We start from the raw sequence: 22,703 nt of genomic DNA on the forward strand, positions 1-22,703 counted from the left end.
GCAGACTCACCACTGAACAGGGAGCCTATGCTGGGCTCGATCCCAGGACCCTGAGATCATGACCTGAACTGAAGGCAGATGCTTAACCAACTGCACCATTCATCTACCTTTTTGATCCTAACCATCCTGCTGAGTGTGAAGTGGCATCTCACTGTGGTTTGTAGTACGATTTTAATAAATATTTGCCAAAGACATGAAAAGAAATAGACAAATGAATGGGTCAGTTTTACTTGGAATAACTGCCCACTTGATGGTCCATAATTACCCACTTCTCCTTTGCCTTCAGCATAAACCGGTCCCAATCAGTCTGGGACAACATGTTTGGGGCCAATGGAAGCCAAGATCCAGAGTGCCTCCATTTCTGAAAACCTGGCATTCTACTTCTGAGAGTCACAACAAATTGAACTATGGCTGCAATTTGGGAAAGAAATATGTTTCTCTAGTGCATGTCTAAGGAGCTTAGGAATGCTCAGATGAGACCCCTTTCCTGGAAAAGGTGATCGACAAGCCCGATTTGGAAAGCGCGGTTGGTGTAGTTGATGGAGTGGGGAAGACTCACTAGCAACTGAAGGATATTACCAAGGATCTGAGTCTTACTTCCCCAGAGTGTCAGACCTCTGGGAACCTGGGACATATTCTTTCTTTCCTCTCATTTTCCATCACAGCGACCCATTCAGTACTCTGCAAAGAGTGTGTTTAATAAAGTACTTTGACAAATGTCACTGTGATATTTTATGATCTTAGGTTGTGTTGTTATCTATGATAAAGACTTGCATTTTTTTTTTTAAGCTCCTGGGTACATTAAAATATAAGTGGAGACCCTACTTTCTTCAGAATAACACTGCTTTGTTTTGTTTTTTTTTTTTATCAGATTTTTTTAAAGATTTTATTTATTTATTAGACAGACAGACAGAGATCACAAGTAGGCAGAGAGGCAGGCAGAGAGAGAGAGAGAGAGTGTGAGGAGGAAGCAGGCTCCCCGCTGAGCAGAGAGCCCAATGCGGGGCTTGATCCCAGAACCCTGAGATCATGACCTGAGCCGAAGGCAGAGGCTTTAACCCACTGAGCCACCCAGGCGCCCCGTTTTGTTTTTTTGTTTTGTTTTACAAGTAATACATTTAATTCCCTGACCTCCAAGAGCTGTTCATCTTAGATTAGACAGGAGGTTGTTCAACCAGCTAGCTGGGATACTTTTCAGATGTCTCACCAATATTCCAAGCCAGGCTGGAATGGATTTGCGTAGTCAAAAGATGAGGTTTTGAATTTCTCTTATAAAGAAAAGACTAGCTTCTCAGTTTTGGGTGTGTATTTGGGGGGAAGGTCAGGGAGGGAGAGAAGGAGTGGGTAAGAGTGTGAGACTAATGTGACTTGTCAGTGAAAATACTCTGTGGGACTGTCAGCATGGAGTGGGGGTTTGAGAAAGAAAGGAAGGAGGTTGCCATGGTCTGTGAACACAGGGGATTATGAGCTATTTATTATCATCACTATTCACCTGCTAGGAGTTTCTCCTCTACCCCAATAAACTTCACCAAAAGGTCTGTTATGAGAACCAATCCTTGGTCTACTAGTTCCCTGTTCATGCCTAATTGCCTTGGATATGGGGTATTTGGTAACCTGTAAGAAAGGAGCTTGCTCTCCGAAAAGGTGAGCTTTGTGAGATATAAATTCATGTCCTTTTCAGAGAATGATTCTTTGCCTGGAGGAGAAAGGTGTTTAAGGCTCATGGAGTAATGACACAGGACTGCTCTCACAGGTCTTAACACAATGTTATCAACACAATGGACACATGTGGTTTAAAGTCGACCACACTGTCCACAAAACAGAAAGGTTGGGGCACATAATCTGAAGTCAAGGCTATTAAAACAGGCCACAAAAGTAATGAGTACTGGGAGATCATGAACCTTGTTGCTACCTATGAAGGCCTACCATATAATCTGCAGAAGGAAAAACCAGAAGTGTCATACTCAATTTTTGCTGCTAACAGCGTTTTTGAAGACATAATTGAATAAAAAATATTGTTACTAATAATCAGTGATTATCTGTAACAACAATGCATTCAGCCTTTTTTGAAAAACGGAGATCAAAGAAAGTCCTCTAACCCTTGCACACATTTTACCCTGTATTTTCTTATTTCCCCTTGTAATTTCTACTATACTGTAATTGACATTAAAATATAGCAGACAGTATTTGTCCTCTCAGTGGAAAGCCTTGTTATTGTAAATAAAATCTGAAAGTGTGGTGTAATATTAGAGAGACCACTAAGTAATATAAATTGTTTCCTAGAGTTTTTAATCTATTCATTTTTGTAAAGCCTCAAATATTTGGAACCCATGTGAGTAAGTCTGTGCTCAGATATGCTTCTTATGATTATTGTGGATTTGTTTCAACATTTTGTTTTCTTGTTTTCCTATTAATTTACCTTGGAGGCAAGTTCTCCTGGCTCTTTCTTTTCTAAAAATCCTGGGACCTTCTTAATTTCGGGAAGTTCAAAACTCCATATATACTGTAATATCAGCAACAGATTTCCGTAGACAACCATGAAAGGAGAGCTGATCATGGCATATTTTCTTCTGTTGCGAATCATCCAAAGGGTACATGACCAAATCAACAACACAAAGGTCAACCAGCTGTGATAGGTGATGCTCCAAGCCTCGAGGGAGAAGGAAAGAGACAACACAACAATGGTGAGTACAATGTGGAGTCCCCGCTCTCTGCTGAGTTAGAAGTTGTCTAAAAGGAAAAAGTGAATAATATTCAATCCAGGGAGAAGAGGGAGTGTGAAATCATGGAGAGACATCCCAACCTGGGGCATAAGGACAAACTGAAGAGAAAGACTGATCTCGCCAAGAACATCACTGTTTTTTAACTTCCTGCAGGGAATGGAGCCGAGGGCACGGGTGTGTTCCTTTTAAATTTTTTCCCCTTTAGGTAGTAGGGTGTTGATCTTCACCCTACTTTACAGTATTGAAAGCAACTGTAAGTGCTTCATCCCTTCTTTTTCCAAACTAGCTTGAGAGTGATTTAAGTCATTTAAGAGTGGCAGGTCAATGTGGTCATAGCTGGGCTCCGAAATGGAAGTCATGGGCATCACTAGGGTAAGAACACAAGTCGGGCATCAGAGATCACTCCAGGATTATCTGAGAAGATGTGCACCATAGAAATTAGAAAATTTACGCAAGGAAGGTGTGTCATTGGCTTCTGCACACTCCAAACAATAAAACCAAGTTCATTTGAAGGTCAGCCTTGGCTTCTGTCCTGCAAGGAGTAGGATTAAAGAGCCATCAGACTCATTGGACAAATGATACATCTCCTTCCATTCACATGAAGTTTGCAAAGAATCAGAAATGTATCTCAAAGGGCAGCTACTGGAACAATACCTAAATCAGGCTCAAGACTATTATCAACTTTTGGAAATATATTTTTTCTTACCATGATCTCTGATACTAAATCTTTGTAAAAAGATGTTTAAAAGCATTTTCTAGATATATTTGAGGCTAATTGAGTCAACTGTATTCCTGAATATCATGAATTACCAAGAGTTAGTTGGACATTCCAAAATGTTTTACAAGTTTCTTTTGTTTCTGGAAAATAGAGAAGTATTAAGATAAAGGAAGTCAACATGGAACAGTTATTTCCTCTCAGCAATTTGCAAATTTGTCCTAAAGGACAGCTAGCTTTTTAAGTGGCAGATTATTTAAAATTTTTGGTTGAAACATATGATAAACACTAGCTGGAAATTAAAATTGCTCTTATTAAAATTATATTAGTGACTGATAACCACTAGCAAGGCTGAATTATTTTCATGAAAATATGATTTCTTGAAAGTATTGTTTATCAGAAGTTAGGTAACATTAAATGCTTTTGCATTTGCATTAAATAGTGTATTTAATGCATTTATCCCAATATGAAATGCAGACGAGACTGCCATTTTTGTGTGTGACCCAGAATAATCTTATCTTCAGAGATATCATAATTCTAGTAGATTGTCCCCCTCCTCCCCACAAACTACTCTTGGGAAGGTGAGGGTGATAGAGGAAGGAAATTAAGAGGGTTTTTTTTAAACCTCTTTCCTTTTTAGTGTCTAAGTCACCTATGCCTTTCAGTGTGGTGGTTCAGCCATTTCTGCATTACGATCAGTTTCCAGATTGCCTGATAGTGTAGCAAATTTGTACTTTGTAGTTTTGAATAAATACATGTATCATTCTAACAGACTTGGCTCCCCAGGACTGTCCTTTCTGTCTGTGATTAAAATTCTGTTGCAGTAGGGTGCTTCTGTGGAAGGCAGGCACTTTTAAAAACACTAATATTATGGCTCTGTTAAAACAATGAAAATGGCACCAGACAAGGGCACGTCTTTAATGAAGGATCTGCTCTGTTATGTTGTTTTTACAATAGATTTTTTCTACTAAGTAGCAAAATGTGTATTCCAAGTTTTTCTGTTTTGTTTTGTTTTGTTTTTAAGCTCTATTTCTTTACAAAGAAAGACCAAACTAGGGGTGCCTGGGTGGCTCAGTCGGTTAAGTATCTGCCTCCAGCTCCAGTTATGATATCAGGATCCCCCCTGCATTGGGCTTCCTGCTCCGTGGGGAGTCTGCTTCTCCCTCTCCCTCTGCCTTCTCTTCCCCACTGCTTGTGCACGTGTTCTCTCTCTCTCAAATAAATAAATAAAATCTTAAAAAAAAAAGATCAAACTGAACTGGCTTATTTTTAGAAAGAAGAAAAGTGTATAGATACTCTATTGAGTTCAGAGTCAGAATTGTATATTTCATTTATAATTGGTATTTTAAAATTAGAATTTTATTACAGTTTAAATTAGAGGTTGATATATCAAAAATGTCAAAAGGTACCAAGAGCACAGAATTAATATTATTTAAAGAACAGAGTTTGTAATCACTAAATGAGCCATCTTTAATTTCCAAGAGCTTTCTCTTTGCCAGCCCTCTCTCAGATGCGCAGTGGTCCTTACGAGAAGCTGACATTGACTAAACATGCAGGTACATTTGGAAGACATCTTGAGGGTGTGACTGGAGAAATTGTGTTTAGGTATTTCCCCTTTAGAGGTATAGAATATTTTCATTTTTTATCATCAAAGTTGTCATGGGATCTCACCATTGACTACTAAATATGGAATATTTTTGTCATTTTTTGGGAAGATTTTATTTATTTATTTGACAGAGAGAGAGAGCGTGCCAGAGAGCACAATGGAGGGAAATAATAGAGGGAGCAGGAGAAACAGGCTCTCTGTTGATCAGGAAGTCCAATGTAGGACTCAATCCCAGGACCCTAGGACCATGACCTGAGCTGAAGGCAGATGCCCAACCAACTGACCCACCTGCCCCAATAGGGAAGAGTTTTGTGTTAGTTAAGTGTTAGGCATCTCAAAAATAAATCAGATTTCCCATACAAGCTTGTTTTTAAGAAGGTTATAAATTAGAGGTTCTTTTATTTTCTATCTCTAGGCTAAAGGACTACTTTTTTGAAGCTGTGATGCCCGAGATGGAAGAAGTGAGTATAAACACACATCAACTGAGCGCGCACAATCAGAAAAGCTCTTGGGAACTCTGGTTGATGTTCATACTGAACATCATATGAACGTTCATATGAACTTGACTTTCATACTGGTAAAAATTTACTGCAGCTAAGATGGAGTAAAGTCTCACTCAAATTTAGGGTAAGATGTGAAGTAACTCTCACTGTCTGAAGAAAATAAAAGCAGTCTGTGTTAACTTTGGACACCTTCAATACCACACAGAAAAACTATCCAATAGATCTTGTAATTTTTAAAAAATGTATTTATTATTATTATTATTATTATTATTATTATTTTCTAGAGGGAGGAAGAGAGCAGGGGGAGGGTAGAGGGAGAGAGAATTTTAAGCAGGCTTCACACCTGGGGCAAAGCCCAATGTGGGACTTGATCTCACAACTTTGAGATCAGGACCTGAGCTGAAATCAAGAGTTGGACATTTAACTGACTGAGCCACCCAGGGGGACCGCAATAGATTCTTTTAAACTGGCAAAAAAGGGAACAGTCACATTTGACAGGCTAATTTGAGAGAAATGTACTAATATTTAAAAAGAGGCTAAATAGAACAGAACAGGATTTTGAAATCTGTAGTATGAGGGTCCCAAGAAAAATAAAAATAAACCAACCATCCCCCGCCGAGACATTAGGGAGATTAGAAACTGGTGCCAGCCACGAGAGGGCTGTGGGGGCATTTGTGGAGCATGCCCGCTGTCCCCTCTCATACATACCATCATGGCAATGAGGGCACAGATGTAACTTTGTTTCATAATAAACTGGAACACAGAGACCATGGCGTGAACTTTAACACTTCTTTTCTCCTCATGGCTCCTTTCCTCCTCAAATTCTTCCTTCTCATCCTCTTCTTCCTCTTTCTTTTCTAGATAGAGAGATAATTTATATAACTTGATGCTAATATGTAAACTCTGGATAAATGTCCCCAGCAGTGTAGCACATATATGGTTTTAATAGAGACTTTTATTTAAGATTTTAGAGATGATTTCCAACTAACAAAGCCTTTAGATTCAAACAGATTCAGTAAGTGTTGCCTGGTCAGTGTAATGGAATCCTGCACTCAGAAATCCCAGAAAGAAAATTTGAACTTAAGAGATGATGGAGGGTAGCCTGTAAGATGGTTCCCAATGATCCTACCTCATGATTGTGTATTCCTCTTCCCTTGAGTTTGGGTGGGACCTCACAAATAGGAGGGATGGTATAGAACTTCCAAGATCAAGTTTAAAAAGATCGTGACTTCTGCCTTGGCTACTTTCTCTCATTTTCCTGCTTATTCTGAGAAGCCAGCTGCCATGTTATAAACTGCCCTAAGAAGAGGTCTGGGAGGCAAGGAACTGCTTGCTAGTCTCTGGCTAGTAGTCAGCAAGAGCTTGAGGCCAGTCAATAACTATGTGGGTGTGTGTGAAAGCAGATTCTCCTCAGGTGAGCCTTCAGATGAGACCACAGCCTGAGCCAGCAGCTTATCTATACCCTCATTGGAGACCTCGAGCCAGAGAAGCTCACCTTAGTCACACCCGATCCCTGCCCCACAGAAACTGTGACAGTAAATGTTTTAAGCCACTAGTTTTTGGAATAATTTGCTTTTCAGTAATAGATAATTAATAAAAGAGTATCTGGAGTACAGATATAGTGAAGGTGCAGAAAACCAACCAGACAACCAACTGAGCAACCATTTTGCCAGCGTGAGCTCGGTAACCCATATCATGCTGAGGCAGAAAGTCATACTAAGAATGGAAATATCACATTAAAAGCAAGAAAAAGTGTGGAGGGCTGAGGAGAACAGGACCAGCAATGGAAAAGAACTGGCACAGTAGTGAAAGAAAGGTTTCTCCTCAAGATCCTCTTTCACAGGTCAGGAAAACTAATTTGATTTCAAACATGAAGTAATGAGTGACACACTTATGTGAAACATCCTTTCTGTCCTGCTCAAATTAAATGGGTTGCATGTAAGTGGGTTGCATCAGGGAGTTGCTCTACACCACAAAGAGGAAACATAAACCACTGAAAACCCAGTGAGCGTGCACAGCACTCTCCAGAAGTGAGTGTGGCATGATGTGGCAGTATTTCCTCATGCACAAGCCCACTGCCTTCCACCCCTCCAATGTTGGGACTGGGGGCTATAAGGGAAGTCCACAGATGGGAGACAGGAAGAAATGGAGTCTGAGGCATTTTTCCAGTTCCTGGTGCTACTTTTCTGGTTGTAACTCTGTCTGTGTATATAGATTCAAATAATAAAAAAAAAAAACTAACTTTCCAGCTTTTGTTTTACCTTTGGAAGTCCAGGTTATGACATGAGAATGTGTGCGTGCCCTGTCAGTAGCCAAATTCTGCTTATTTCTCTTTATGTTAAGTCACGGGTAATGAAAAGACATGTGGCCGTGACCTGAGTGTCTCAACCTTTAGAAGTTGCAAATGCTGGTTCCTGGGCCTGTCCTTTGTAATTCAGATGCCAAAGAATGGAAGAACCTGCTTTAGAGAGTACAGTATTTCCTTGAGCTATTCGGTAAGTGAAAACCTTGGTTTAAGCCCAAGTTATGAACTGAAACACATGCACGTAGAAAGCAGAAATGGGTAATTAACCCATGGAGTCCGGTGCTCCATGAAGATGGCAGGTGCCACCTGGGGGTGGATGGGCAGGGCTGCTAGCTTAGGGACCTGAACTTGGTCTGACCTTACTGAGGAAGGCTGCAGAGTGTGACTAACCCTTTGTACTGCTCAGTGGATACCAGGTCAAGGACAACTGCAGGGAGTACTATAACGACACAGAACACTATAGTAGAGTAAGTCCGACAAAGAATTATGAAAAAAAAATACATTAAGCTGACTGTATCAATAATACAGACTGGAGAGTTGCCAGTTGCTGGCCATTTACTAGGTAGGATCATGGGTCACAACTCTAGGTTTAATCCCATATAAACAGAAAACACCTGCATGTACTCTGCTTTTATTTTTCTTCCTCAGTAGCAAACTTAGTTAATTCTCCCTCTATGAATTGATGATAGGCATGGTCTCTGGCAGGACAGTGACAACAGTGGTTGAGTCAACTGTTGCCTTGCAGGAACGAGGGTCTAGCATTGCCAAATATTCACATTGTTCAAGGGATTCCAGAGACTTCCATATCTCAGTCAGAGCTGCACTTTCAAAATGTTGGTTATTTTCATTTTTTCGCTTCAGAAAATGCTGCGTAGGCCAACCAGACAAAACATGACCCAAGTCACAGACACCAATTTGTCATCTCTAGGAATGGCCTGTTTTCCTTCAACATAATAAACTGAGAGAGACGGGAGGAAAAGGTCTAGTATAAGTTTCCACCCTCCCATTCCCCCCCCCACTTTTTTTTACTAGACAAAAAGAACTCTTTCTGAAAACATTCATCCATTAACCAGCAGAATTTCTGACCATGATTATAATATCAAATTCTAGAAAAAACAAAACACACATACACACATGGGTTTAACACTATAAATGAGTTGACATATTTAAAATAATTTTTTATCCCTTTATTTTTCAAAGCTTTCAATCATACCATTATTTTGTACAGAAGGACAAACTAGCCATAGCAATATGGTGGGGTGATATACATGACTGAAGGAAAGAAGCTTCATTATGCTGAGCATGGAAGACAATACCCGTTAGAAAAAAATAGAACGGACACAAGAAACAATGAAATGCAAAGAGACGCCAGGCGCATGCATGAGAGGAGACGAAAGCAGCAGGGCTGGCTTCTTACCTGAGGTGTCTTCGGAGGGCTGCCACCGGTACTGGGGGGTGGAGTACAGCTCGGCTTTGGCAGGGCCGTTCTCTATGGGCAGACTTGGGTGGATGGTGTGGTAGTCTACAGGATTGCCGTTCACAGTCACCAGCAGGCCCTGGCAGGGGAGCGCGGGCAAAGGCACAGTTGTGTTTCCAATGTGGGCACACTGCCTCCTTGCCTTGTGCTAGCTAGACAGAACCCTACAGCAGAGAACTGATTGACAGCTGAACGAGGTCGTCATTTACCCACTTGAGCAAAATGAATCATCTACACTCCTCGGTTCACATCTATTTTCCAGAGTGGTCCCAGTAAAAATGGAATCTGATCTTCTTGTACTTCTGCTAAACCCCAGGCAAGGCACCCTCTGTTCTTAGTACCAAGGGGAAACCCTGGAAAGGGCTGGCTGAGGCTTCCTGGTCTGGATTGATCCCCTCTCCAGCCTCTGCTCTTAGGGTTTCTCCTCCCAGCCCTCCTCCAGCTGTTGGAATTCCAGACTTTTCCTAGTTCCCAGCCAAAGCACCCCTACCTTGGCCACTCCCCACCCTGTCCACAACCCAATGCAGCTCTGCAGAGGACTAATGCAGTCTTGGGTTAGCTAGAGCCCTCTCGGAAGGTCTTTGCTGAGGCTGCCATCTTGGAATTCCCATGTTGAACTTTGTAAACGCTTAGTGCGATTTCTTGTTTTTTCCCTGTCTCTTTGGCTTTAAGGTATAAGTAAGTGTGTGTGTGTGTGTGTGTGTGTGTGTGTGTGTGTCCATGAACATGCAAGACTTCCTATTCAAATTATGTAATAGGTCTATCTGCAGAGCAAAATGTTTTTAAGAACCCTCCAACCGGCTTTTAAAAAGTTTAAATACATTCTGTATGACTATAGTCGAGCTCATATTATATGAGGTAGTGTTATAACGGCAATAAACCAGATATAATTTCTACAAGAAAAATATTCAAAAACTTAGGGAAATTTTATAGATCATTAAAATATACTCAAAGGAGCCAATCCCATTTATATCACTTCTGCATCACTTATACGAGCATAAAAGATAATTCTAAGAATATACTAACATCAGATGGTTTGTAGTCATCTTGGGTCATGGATAAAAGCTGCAAAAGCAATGCAGGACAGCAGTGTTAATAGGTAAGGAAAAAGCATTGCAATGTTTATATATATCTGTAAAGTTTTACTACACATCTACCATTCCTTCAACTAGCTAGATGCTAGTATGTTAAAATTGCCATGCAAAGTACAAAGGGACAAATAATTGAACTGGATGTCGTTATGTGTTATAACTACTCTCCAGCTTCTGGTGTTGACTTTTAATTGTGATAACAAATAACCAGTCACGAACCACGTGATTACAAAGGCTGATCGTATTTTTTAACTGTCTTGTTTTACTAGAATAAGCTTCTGCCATTAGTACCCCCCCCAAGCCCCTGAGACCTCTGCAGAATTCTGAAAACATTTACTTTTCAAGAAATAGATGTTTCATACTCAGGAAAAATTGATTTGTAATGCACGCTGAGAATATTTTAATATTTACATATTATCTACCACAAACTAATTATTACATGACTGTGCTTTTATTTTTTACTTTTTTATTTATTTTTTTTATGACTATGCTTTTAAACTATATTAGCACCAGGTGGTTTGGGCCTTCCTCAAATAAGAAGCACTTTCTGGGCTAATGGTTCTCCAACTTTTTTGGATCAGTACTCATTTATAATCACAAAAAATCACTGAGAGTCCCAAGGAGTTTTTAATGATGTGGGTCCTGTCTATCAATATCTACTATACTAGAAATTAAACCGAGGCCTTGAAAAATATTTATTAGCTCCATTAAATTTTCCTCTAAATTTAACATGTTCACATAAATCGTTTTATTCAAATAGCTATATTTGAAAAAAACAGTGAAAAAATATGCTTTTGTGTATCTTTTTAATATCTGGCTTAAAAGAAGACAGCTGGATTCTCATATCTGTTTGTGCATTTAATCTGCTGTGATATGTTATTCTGGCTGAAATATATGAAGAAAATCTGGCTTCACCAAGCTTTGTAGTTGGAAAAAGAAAGAGTATGTCAATTGGCTAGCCAGGTCATTGTAGACAGTTGTTTGTTTTGATGCCATACCAAACTCAACAAGTGGTAGTGACCTCAAGATTAGCTGCTACGTGGAATCTGAAATTGTATCAATGAGAATTTCATTCTGTTACATTAAAATCCCACTGCTGTATCACATATTGGTGATTTGCCTCAGTGAGTTATACTGTCTACCAAATATTGACACATTTCATTACACAATATTTAAAAAAAAAACTCATTTGTTAATACAGTTCTATCACTGATCTCATCATGGAGGTCCTCAAGTATGGGGGCATTTTCAAGCTCTGAAGAAAGGATCCAAGTTTTCTAATATTCTAATTTTCACTCAAAATTTCAAATTTTACCACTGGCAACAAACATTGTCGGTTGTTTGCCTTGAAGTGATGGGCTCACTTCATGTACTTGCCAGGAATTCTCTGCCAAATCCTCATCTCTGAACACCCGTAACTCGTCCACTTGTGGTTCCTCCCAGGGCCTGTGGTGTGTGGTGGGCGACAGCCAGCTCAGCTCACCCTTCCTACACTTGACCAAGGGCTTTTGAGCAAGACATCATCACCCTCTCACACGTGGTACTCTGTTGGACTTCTTTGCCACACAGGGTATTAAAAATACGGTGAGTTCTGAAGTAGAGATTTAAGAAAATGGATATCCATTTTTGTTCACCAAGGACATTCATAAGTGAACCGGCCTCACCGTTTTGTTTCTTCGGAGTGCGTAGCCACCAAGGGTAGGGCTGTGGGTGTGGGGGATTCGTGCCACCACCTGGGTCTGCTTTTTGCTTTTGTATCAGCAGAATGTAAGTTGGCATAGTGAAAAGAAGGCACGTATTTTAAATATTACTTAAACAAGACTTTTGAGCTTATGGAGGGTCTCAGGAATTCCCCAGAAGTCCATAGGTCTCTCCATTTGAAAAATTCCTGGGCTATCTTCTATGGCTATCTGTCGTTTGTAAAAGAAGCAGGATAGGGGCACCTGAGTGGCTCAGTGGGTTAAGCCGCTGCCTTCGGCTCAGGTCATGATCCCAGGTCCTGGGTTCGAGCCCCGAATCGGGCTTTCTGCTCAGCAGGGAGCCTGCTTCCTCCTCTCTCTCTGCCTGCCTCTCTGCTTACTTGTGATTTCTCTCTGTCAAATAAATAAATAAAATCTTAAAAAAAAAAAAAAAGAAGCAGGATAATCTGACACATGGTGTGATGAGAGAGAAAGGCCCCTGGAAATCCTCAGACATCTTAGGGCACCGCATGGGCCGGCAAGGCCATCCACTGCCCTGAGGCAGCTCATTCATTGCTTTGCCCTCTCTCAGCACATGGCAGCCATGTTGAGAACAAGACCATTTGACTTCAAGAACCCACTGGCCACCAAGTAAGTCAGAGAATCTACTCCTCAATTCTCTAACATGCCACCAAGCAAGTGGTTTGTATCTGTCATGATGACATTGCAAATGGGCATTTTTAATGAGTCAGTATAGCCCTGAGTTGAGTTCAACATGGTCAATAATTGCTCCAAGGGTTATATGAATTACCCATCGTGACTTGCTTTTCCTTGTCAATCCATACTGTTGCCTGGGAGTAGTAAGAGATCCTTAATCATATTCACATAGACTGTTTTGTTCCCTCTAAGTGGTTGCTTGAGTTATTACTGTGGCCAGCTGGCCAATGAAATTATTTTCTGCAATGTTTTTGACACTGAGACTTTCCCTGCCTGTGCTAACAGTTGCTTTGTTATTTTTTGTTTGTTCTAAATACAAATCTATTTTTCTTTTTAAATTAAGTCTTTCTTTTAGGGATGAAGAAACTTCATAGAAAGCACTCAAATGTAAACTGGTGTTTTCATAGCACTGGGTTCCCCTCTCTGCATAGAGCTTTCTGCTACTGAGACTTCAAAATCAAACTCCTTCTGTAAACTATGAACAATCTGAGATTGCGTATGATATATGACTCATATTCAGCAATGTAACACAAAAGAAGCAAAATAAATTAGGGAATGGAAATTGCTTTCTTGTGGCTTACTTTTCTTTCGTCAGTTGGGTAATGGGTGGCATACCACAGGCTTCGCCTCCTCTCTGCTGTTATTTGGATGGGGCTACAAGCCAGGGCTCTGTCCTCTTCCTTGGTCCTGTCATCCTGCACCTAAGACACAGAATAACCCACAGGACCAGCTCTGCTTCCCAGAGCAGCTCCCTTAGTGGCCTGGGGGACCCCGAGAAAGTGTTTCCCCCATGCCTTGATAATGATCAATTTTTTAAACGAATGTATATGATAGGTGGGATTTCATCAAGACATTTTAAAGAATGACCAATGCTCCCTTGTAAATTCTCAGCACATCAATGATACATCCTGATCCCTTCTAAGCCCCATAAATAACAGAGATGAGCTCTCATGTGAACTATCCACACCTTCCCACCAGGTAATCCAAAGTCCACTCACCACGCAAATGGTTCTTAAAGGAAGGACCTTCAAAAAAGTGCTCAGTGGACTGTGTGACCCACCCATGGTTAGTCTTTAATTAAAAGGAAATTAAGTAAAGGCAGAATCATTGAGAGCTTACACACAACAGTAAGGAAGAACTCATCTAATGCACAAAACCATCACCTTGCCTTACAGGACACTGGCCTACATTGGACAATTGGTCTAGAAGAGATATAAAGAAAAAGAGAGAGTATAAGGGGCAGAATGCCCTTGAGTGCTTTTGTATGGTTTCCCAACAAAGGTGTTCCAACAAAAAGGGCATTAACACACCACCGATAGTGGAGTGCAGGAAGGGAACTTAAGGTCTTGGTGCCCAGTTTCTGGGTTCTGGTGTGCCAGGGTAGAGCACCCACAGGGAGAATCCAAATGCCTTGGGTGGGAGTTCATGCATGCCAGGTGGGAGCCCATACACTATTTAATTCTTGACAGCTGCTTCTCTCTCTCTCTCTCTCTTTCTTAAACATGCATCATAGACTTTCACCTCAGAACTCACATTTGCTGGCTGGCATTTTTCATGAAATGTGCCAGGTCATCTGGAATTATGATATAATCAGCCACCTGTCTTCCATCATTGCCTCAATGAGAAAGTGCTGTGTCCCAGCCCATTTAAAATACTGGCCACCTGAAATGTTGATGCTGGTATGAATTAGGCCCTGTTCTCCACACACCCCTCTAGACACGGCGGTCTATAAGACGGCTATTAAGTCTACTTTCCTTTGTCCCCAGAGGGCCCTCGGCTGAGGAAGCCGAATGTCTCATGGGCCTGAGGGGCTGTAACACAGCCTTCACCCATACAGAAGCATGACAACATGGGTATGTAAGCTCCTGTCATTCTGTGGTGCTGCCTGAAGTCTCACAGAGAAAGTGAAGAACACACGGAACACTTATTAACTTGGATGCCTAAAAGTTATCTCCATCCCTTGTAAGACGCTGTTGAGAAATCGTTCCCACAATATATTTTAATTCCTTTGGTATATACTTTTATTTGCACCTTTGTGCCCATCCCTTACCTTCTGTGTGTTTATGGAGGAAGTGAACACAATGACATCACTTTAAAGCATTTTATGGGCACACGCAAGTTTTGGGAGTGAGTTGGAGTAAAATGTAACACAAAATGATTGGCATTCCTTATGACCCCAGAAAGCATTTTGTTGCATGCAGCTGCTGTCAGTGGGCCCCAAGAAAGATGCCCTATGAGAACCCTGCGAACAGAAGTGCCTCTGTGGCCCCTGTTACCCGGGACTGTCTGCCCAGTGGGGAGAAGGTGTCACACAGGAGGAAGGACAGGACAGAATCCCATTTCTGCAGGAAGCACTTCAGCTGGGGAGGGATGGGGACATCCAACTCCCCTCGTTCCATTGTACTGACTCAGACCCCATTTACTTGTTTTGGGTGAGCTTTTTTTCTGGTACAATGTCCAGTTCCTCTGAGTGGAGCCCTCGCCTCTGGGCGATATTCTAGCCCCCAGCTTAGCATCTGAGGTAATTGGCTTTCAATAAATATCCTGTCTGCCTGTCGGGCTGCCTGAGTGAATGTATGAACAACAGTCTTGCGGGTATGAACACAGAAAAGGCCCAATCTAGAAGTGACAGGAGAGGACGTGTGACTTCACGCAGCCGTGCTCATTAGGAATGGCTTCTCAGGTGTGGATGCTCCCCTGGCAGGTGGTGGATGAGAGGTGTGACAACCCTCATCTACACTACTTTCCTGCCTTGTGTGCTGATGAGCTACCTGATGACTGAGCTTCTTAGAGTCAATTAGGATAAGAAATGTAAGTGGCTAATGTTTTCTCTCACGAAAAGGGAAAAGAGAGAAGCTACCCAGGCTCCCTTGCCTGGCCCTCAAAGGTGGCATACGCCTTGTTAATAATACTCCATGGGAAGAAACCAGTTCTCTGTTGTGCTTAAAGGAAACTCCCTGGTCCCCATACCTCACAATGGGGTACTTGGGAAACTCCAGGTACAGCTGGGGTGTACCTATCCCATCCACAGATGTTAGAGGTCTGAGAAGTTTCTGGAAGTCCGGGCACCAAGATAACAGTCTGGCTTGTCCCCAGAGCCCTAGCTTTGTTGTCAAATGTGGGTTTGAAGCTAATTCCTACTGCTCAGACCAATTTACCTCTCTAACCTCACTTTCCTCATCTTTAGGATGGGTATGATACCTATTCAGAGTTACATAGTGCATGAAATGGAGATAATGTAGAGGAACAGCCTCGTGTATGACCTGGCATTTAGTAAGTCCTCAATGAAGGTATCTTTGAATTTCCTCACCACTGACCATTCTTGCTGGTGATATATCAAAGGGAAACCAGGCTTTGTTCTAATAGCACATGTATTCCCATCGTGCTCTTCGCAAAAATAAAATATTAGAACCAGAACACTATAGCTGTTTAGGAATTTAGCGCTGGTAAGTCAGCAGTTAATAAGAATGGCCCAGGGTGCCTGGGAAGCTCAGTCAGTTAAGCGTCTGCCTTCGGGTCAAGTCATGATCTCGGGGTCCTGGGATCGAGCCCCACATCAGGCTCCCTGCTCGGCTGGGAGCCTGCTTCTCCCTCTCCCTCCCCCTGCTTGTGCTCCCTCTCTTGCACTATTAAATGGATAAATAAAAAAATTTTAAAAAATAGGAATGGACTGGTTCCCCTGGAATTTCCCTGTAAGATCACCAAACGTTTCGATCCTTACGAGGGGCTCCTGTAGCCAGATGCGGATGAGCGTTGCGAGCGTGTAGTACATCACCAGCAGGACGATGGGGTTGGCATGGTGATACCATGACAGGTCTGGGTTTGCTATGATCTTCCAGGTACTGGAACAGTCTGTGTGAATGACTGATTTGATACCAAACAACCTGTTTCAAAACAAAAGAAAATATTAGGAAGACGCAATAAACTACATGTCCCTAACTTAGTAAAAACATCTTGTTTTTAAGAGGCTTATGAGCTAGCCCTAGGCTATCCCAGTGTAGATATTTCATTACTTTTCTGTATATACAACTGTATCCCTAAATGACATCTGTACATATACATATAATGTATATTATATAAATATACATATATTTTATATACATATAATACACATATATACATATATATACATAATATATACGTATACAGAAAATATACATCCTTAAATCATATAAATGTGTGTTAATGTGTGTGCAAGTATATAAAATCAATAATCTTTACACTGACTCAAAAATCTATCTAATACGATCTAATCTAATATATAATGCTAATACCATTAATCAGACTAATTTATCTAATAATAACTCCTTGCATACCTATTAGAAATTTACATTTTAATTGCCAATCAACCCTATTAGATGCCTGCATTACTGAAATGCCAAGTATGTGGGGACACGTTACTAAGGTCAGCTAAATGGGCACCTATTTTGTTTTTGGCAGGATTTAGTGTTAGCTATTCAGCTAATATTGATATTCTTGGGCAAATATTGAAATTGGACACAGTTCTATGATTCAGCCATAAAAGCCAGATAGTATATACTAGAATTTCTTGAAGATATATATTTCTGTCAAATTTCATTTATGTGCAAATTCTCATTTTAAAACTTTATGATTAATTATTTATTTTGAAATATAACTTTATGAGGCTTGTTAAATTTTGAAATGATATACTTTTTATGTTATTCCTACTATAGGATCAGAAGGTCTCTGACTCTATCATGGGAAATTATATAAATATGATTCATTGGGAATTTATTTTACATGAACTTTTTCTAAGAAAGGATTTTATTAAATGAATAAAACGTTTACGTTAAGTGAGTCTCTTTCTATTGTTTGTATCTCTTAGATGTGAACTTCCTTTAATGCTTATGTTATATTCTTCATTCAGTTGTAAGATCTTCAAGAACTATACGTCCCTCACTTATAAAATCTCCCAGGGCTCTCACTGTTTTCTATCACAAGGCAAATGTCATATTGGTGAATCGTTCAACATAGATTTTAGAGTAAGCTAAATAGAAACTAAACTTTCTTCAATTTTATCAGAAAAATAGAAGTTATAGTAGAACTTGCTCTTATTACAAGGCTTTTCTTCTAAGTCTAGCAAGATTCTTTGTACTTAGCATTAGAAGGAAAAATGTCCTGCTAACAAAAAGAGTTATGTCCAGGGGCACCTGGGTGGCTGAGTGGGTTAAAGCCTCTGCCTTCGGCTCAGGTCATGATCCCAGGGTCCTGGGATCGAGCCCCGAACTGGGCGGGGGGGGGGGGGGGGTCTCTGCTCAGCAGGGAGCCGGCTTCTCCCTCTCTCTGCCTGCCTCTCTGCCTACTTGTGATCTCTGTCAAATAAATAAATAAAATCTTAAAAAAAAAAAAAGAGTTATGTCCCTCTTAGAATGGTGGGACACTCTGAAAATGGTTTTGCTGTCCTAGATTGAAATGTCAATTTCCAGTATGTAATGTGCAGAACTGAAAGCATTGAGATTTCAAATCAAACGTTAGCTGAACGTCTCTGGATTAATCAGGCATAGGTTTCAGCCCCCAACTCATTCCTCTTCTTGTCTCACACCTGGTGCATGCACTAACAATGACATCATCAATCACCAGTTTATATAAACCTGTGTCAGAAAGTCAGTAGTAATTTCTGCAGCTGTCTGTAAACTGAACCACATGCCTCCTAAAAGTCTACATGGACACTCCACAACTTACCATTAATATTATAGCTATTCCACACTGATTTTGCACACTTACATAAGAATAGTGAGAATCAGTCTCATGTTTTGTACTACGAGTATGGACTAACTAACATGGGTCAGAAGCTCTAGAATGAGGGATTGTGGTATCCTTTAAGGAACTTCTAACAGTATTAGACAAATATGGTTAAGACCTAAGAGTTCTCTGTTCTTTTTTCTTTTTTTAAAATAGGTTGGATGCTCTAGATAAAAATTTTTATATAACATGGGAGGTTTGTACTTAAAGTTTCACATCATTTCTGGCACAAAAATTCTAGGATGCTGTGTAACACCCAACTATTATTTAATTTACTCAGTGTTTTCTTGTGAACCTTCCCTATCCAGAATTGCTTCTTAATATTGACAATACAAAGAAAAGTGAAATTATCAGACCTGGCCTCCACGAAACTCACTCTCGATCTCACCACAGGGATGAGGCATGCTTGTTTGAGGAGAGCAAGATGTTACAGAACCCCTTCTATCTGGAGGTGTTTCTGTCTGGAGAGGGTAGTCAGGAGGAAGAATGTTCCATGTCAGGATAGTCAAAGAAGGGTGGGTGAGTCAATGAGAGAAAAGAGAAGTCCTATCAGATGTTGCCAGGCTGTGCGACTGGGCTGGGAAGATAAACTGGGCACAGTGAGAACAATCCTCTATTTTTGTTACTGCTGCCTCATTGGATATATATAAATTTCCTTCCATCTTGATGATTCCCATATAACTGCTCATGTATTTACAGTGGTCCTAGTTCACATTGATTGAATAAAAATGCCCATATTGTTCATTGGTCATTAAAATACTAAAAAATGACTATCTTATATCTTTCTCCATAGAAATGTCTCTTTGCCTGAGAAGCAAATAGTGACATGGCCATAGAGCTCTGCATTCCTGTTTATTGCTCATTTAGAATCAGAAAGATAAAGCTTCTCTCTTCAATGCATTTGGAATACACTTGGACCCCAGGCTGGTTCTATCAATAACAGACAAGTGTGCATTTGGTAGGTGGCTCACCATCTCTGAAAGTCCAGTTCCTTATAAAACCTAATAGAATTAGGGGTAGGCAGGGGTGTAAGCACATGAACAAAGAAAGAGCATTTTCCAGAAGATCTTAAGATCTCACAAACTCTTCTATTTTTCAGAGGATGGCTGGAGACAGCTTCCTCTGTGATGGTCAGTTTCCAGTAGAAACATATCAGACCCTTGGGGCACACACTCCTGCTTCAGTATCTGGCCTGTCCTGCTCTGCTATTTCACTCCCAACATCCCTATCCACAGAACATGTCCTCAGCTTCTCTTCCTGAACAATTGTAGCACAAAGGGTGGTCTCTAGTTTCTCTCTCCTCTACAGTGTGACCATTGTTAGAGTCACCTTCAGAAAACTCAAGTTCAGCATGCCACCTTCTTCTTCCCATTTCCTATTTCCTTTTCATTCGCTGTCTGCAGAATAACCCCAAGTCCCAGCAAATTATTTCCCAGGCCTCAAGCAGCCAGGTCTCCTCTCCTTCCTCCCAGACACCATGAACTCAAGCTATGCTGGGCTATTTGTGGTTTACCATAAAATCTCAGTCCCTTTGGCCTTGCTACTTCTTAATTGACCAGAGTGATTTCCAGATAGTTGTGACTTTTCATGGGTTGCCAAATCAATGATTGGGGTATGTGCTCCAGGAAGGCTCTGTCCTCTCCTTGGAAATGCAAAACCAAGGCAGCAAGCCAGGCAGTCTCAGACTCTCAGATATCTCTCAGGACCACTCCAGTCCCACCCCAACTGTACCCCATAACCTACACATATCAACATACTCCTTCCAAGTATGCTCAACCACTCCGAATTACTGCAGGGGACCCCGGGACATTAGCAGCCCAGGAATACATAATTATATTACCACCATAACCCATCACCTGAACCTTCATGCTCATTGATGATGGTTGTTGTTGCTGAAAGCATTAATTCTTCATTCTTTCTTTTGGTCTGGATGGCCTATAGTTAATGTAAAGCTGATCTTCTACAATTAATTTCCAACACTCTTCATTTGGCTTCTTTTTCTTGTTCCTTTCTGTTTTGGGGGGACATCCTGGACATCATCAACGTCTACCTCTTGGGATTTAGGGAATCCACCTCTGGGAAATGTAGGATTTCTAACTGGAATAAATTTGTCCTGCCCAACGCATTTACAAGAACAGTATTTGCAGTCATAATTTGTAGTTGGATTATTGTTAGTTTATGTGCTTATCTCTGCCCAACTTGATTCTAATTTCTTCGAAAAGGGATATGAGTTTTGTCATCTCACTTTGATGGACGCGCCTAGCATATAGCAAGTTTTAAGTGTAAGCTTCTGCGAATGAATTAAAAGCACTAAGGCTAAATTATACCACGAAGTTATAGCAGGTGACCGTGGCTACAGCAGGAGTAGAGACTAACGGATATCAAAGTTACTGTTTTTGAAAAAGGAAAAGAGAAAGAAGGAATGGGAAGGAACCATAGTTCACAGGAGAATTCTAGAATTTTTAGAGAACCATTGCTGCAGCCCCAGCCACACCCTCCATCATTTTAGTGCCCTCAGTCTAGGAAATAAGAACACAGGATAAGCCTAACAAAGGCATCGCAAGGACACTTTATCTAAATTCTGTCTTAGATCATATGTAACAGAATTATTTTTTTTTTTTTAAATTTTTTTTATTTTTTTCAGCATATCAGTGTTCATTATTTTTGCACCACACCCAGTGCTCCATGCAATCCGTGCCCTCTACAATACCCTCCACCTGGTGCCCCCAACCTCCCACCCCCCACCCCTTCAAAATTCTCAGATCGTTTTTCAGAGTCCATAGTCTCTCATGGTTCACCTCCCCTTCCAATTTCCCTCAACTCCCTTCTCCTCTCCATCTCCCCTTGTCCTCCATGCTATTTGTTATGCTCCACAAATAAGTGAAACCATATGATAATAGACTCTCTCTGCTTGACTTATTTCACTCAGCATAATCTCTTCCAGTCCCGTCCATGTTGCTACAAAACTTGGGGATTCATCCTTTCTTTCTTTTTTTTTTTTTTTTTACAGCTTTATAAACATATATTTTTATCCCCAGGGGTACAGGTCTGCGAATCGCCAGGTTTACACACTTCACAACACTCACCATAGCACATACCCTCCCCGATATCCATAACCCCACCCCCTCTCCCAACCCCCTCCCCCCATCAACCCTCAGTTTGTTTTGTGAGATTAAGAGTCACTTATGCTTTGTCTCCCTCCCAATCCCATCTTGTTTCATTTACTCTTCTCCTACCCCCTCGACCCCCCATGTTGCATCTCCTCTCCCTCATATCAGGGAGATCATATGATAGTTGTCTTTCTCCGATTGACTTATTTCACTAAGCATGATACCCTCTAGTTCCATCCACGTCGTCGCAAATGGCAAGATTTCATTTCTTTTGATGGCTGCATAGTATTCCATTGTGTATATATACCACATCTTCTTTATCCATTCGTCTGTAGATGGACATCTAGGTTCTTTCCATAGTTTGGCTATTGTAGACATTGCTGCTATAAACATTCGGGTGCATGTGCCCCTTCGGATCACTATGTTTGTATCTTTAGGGTAAATACCCAGCAGTGCAATTGCAGGGTCATAGGGTAGTTCTATTTTCAACATTTTGAGGAACCTCCATGCTGTTTTCCAGAGTGGTTGCACCAGCTTGCATTCCCACCAACAGTGTAGGAGGGTTCCCCTTTCTCCGCATCCTCGCCAGCATCTGTCATTTCCTGACTTGTTAATTTTAGCCATTCTGACTGGTGTGAGGTGATATCTCATGGTGGTTTTGATTTGTATTTCCCTGATGCCGAGTGATATGGAGCACTTTTTCATGTGTCTGTTGGCCATCTGGATGTCTTCTTTGCAGAAATGTCTGTTCATGTCCTCTGCCCATTTCTTGATTGGATTATTTGTTCTTTGGGTGTTGAGTTTGCTAAGTTCTTTATAGATTTTGGACACTAGCCCTTTATCTGATATGTCATTTGCAAATATCTTCTCCCATTCTGTCAGTTGTCTTTTGGTTTTGTTCACTGTTTCCTTTGCTGTGCAAAAGCTTTTGATCTTGATAAAATCCCAAAAGTTCATTTTTGCCCTTGCTTCCCTTGCCTTTGGTGATGTTCCTAGGAAGATGTTGCTGCGGCT

At 40.9% G+C, this 22,703-nt stretch overlaps 1 protein-coding gene across 2 annotated transcripts in view; it reads right to left on the bottom strand.

The window, feature by feature from the left end:
- Positions 1–22,703, bottom strand: part of PIEZO2 (piezo type mechanosensitive ion channel component 2) — a 471,611-nt gene that overhangs the window by 111,104 nt on the left and 337,804 nt on the right. For both annotated transcript variants that reach the window (XM_047697821.1, XM_047697822.1), the window contains exons 8-13: positions 16,538–16,700; positions 13,398–13,517; positions 10,356–10,394; positions 9,270–9,408; positions 6,256–6,404; positions 2,420–2,650 (exon numbers count right to left, since the gene is read on the bottom strand). In XM_047697821.1, the coding sequence (XP_047553777.1) occupies positions 2,420–2,650; positions 6,256–6,404; positions 9,270–9,408; positions 10,356–10,394; positions 13,398–13,517; positions 16,538–16,700 (841 nt within the window). The remainder of the gene's footprint in view (positions 1–2,419; positions 2,651–6,255; positions 6,405–9,269; positions 9,409–10,355; positions 10,395–13,397; positions 13,518–16,537; positions 16,701–22,703) is intronic.

This window comes from Lutra lutra, chromosome 12 (genome assembly GCF_902655055.1).
Source record: "Lutra lutra chromosome 12, mLutLut1.2, whole genome shotgun sequence".
Taxonomy (NCBI): Eukaryota; Metazoa; Chordata; class Mammalia; order Carnivora; family Mustelidae; genus Lutra; species Lutra lutra.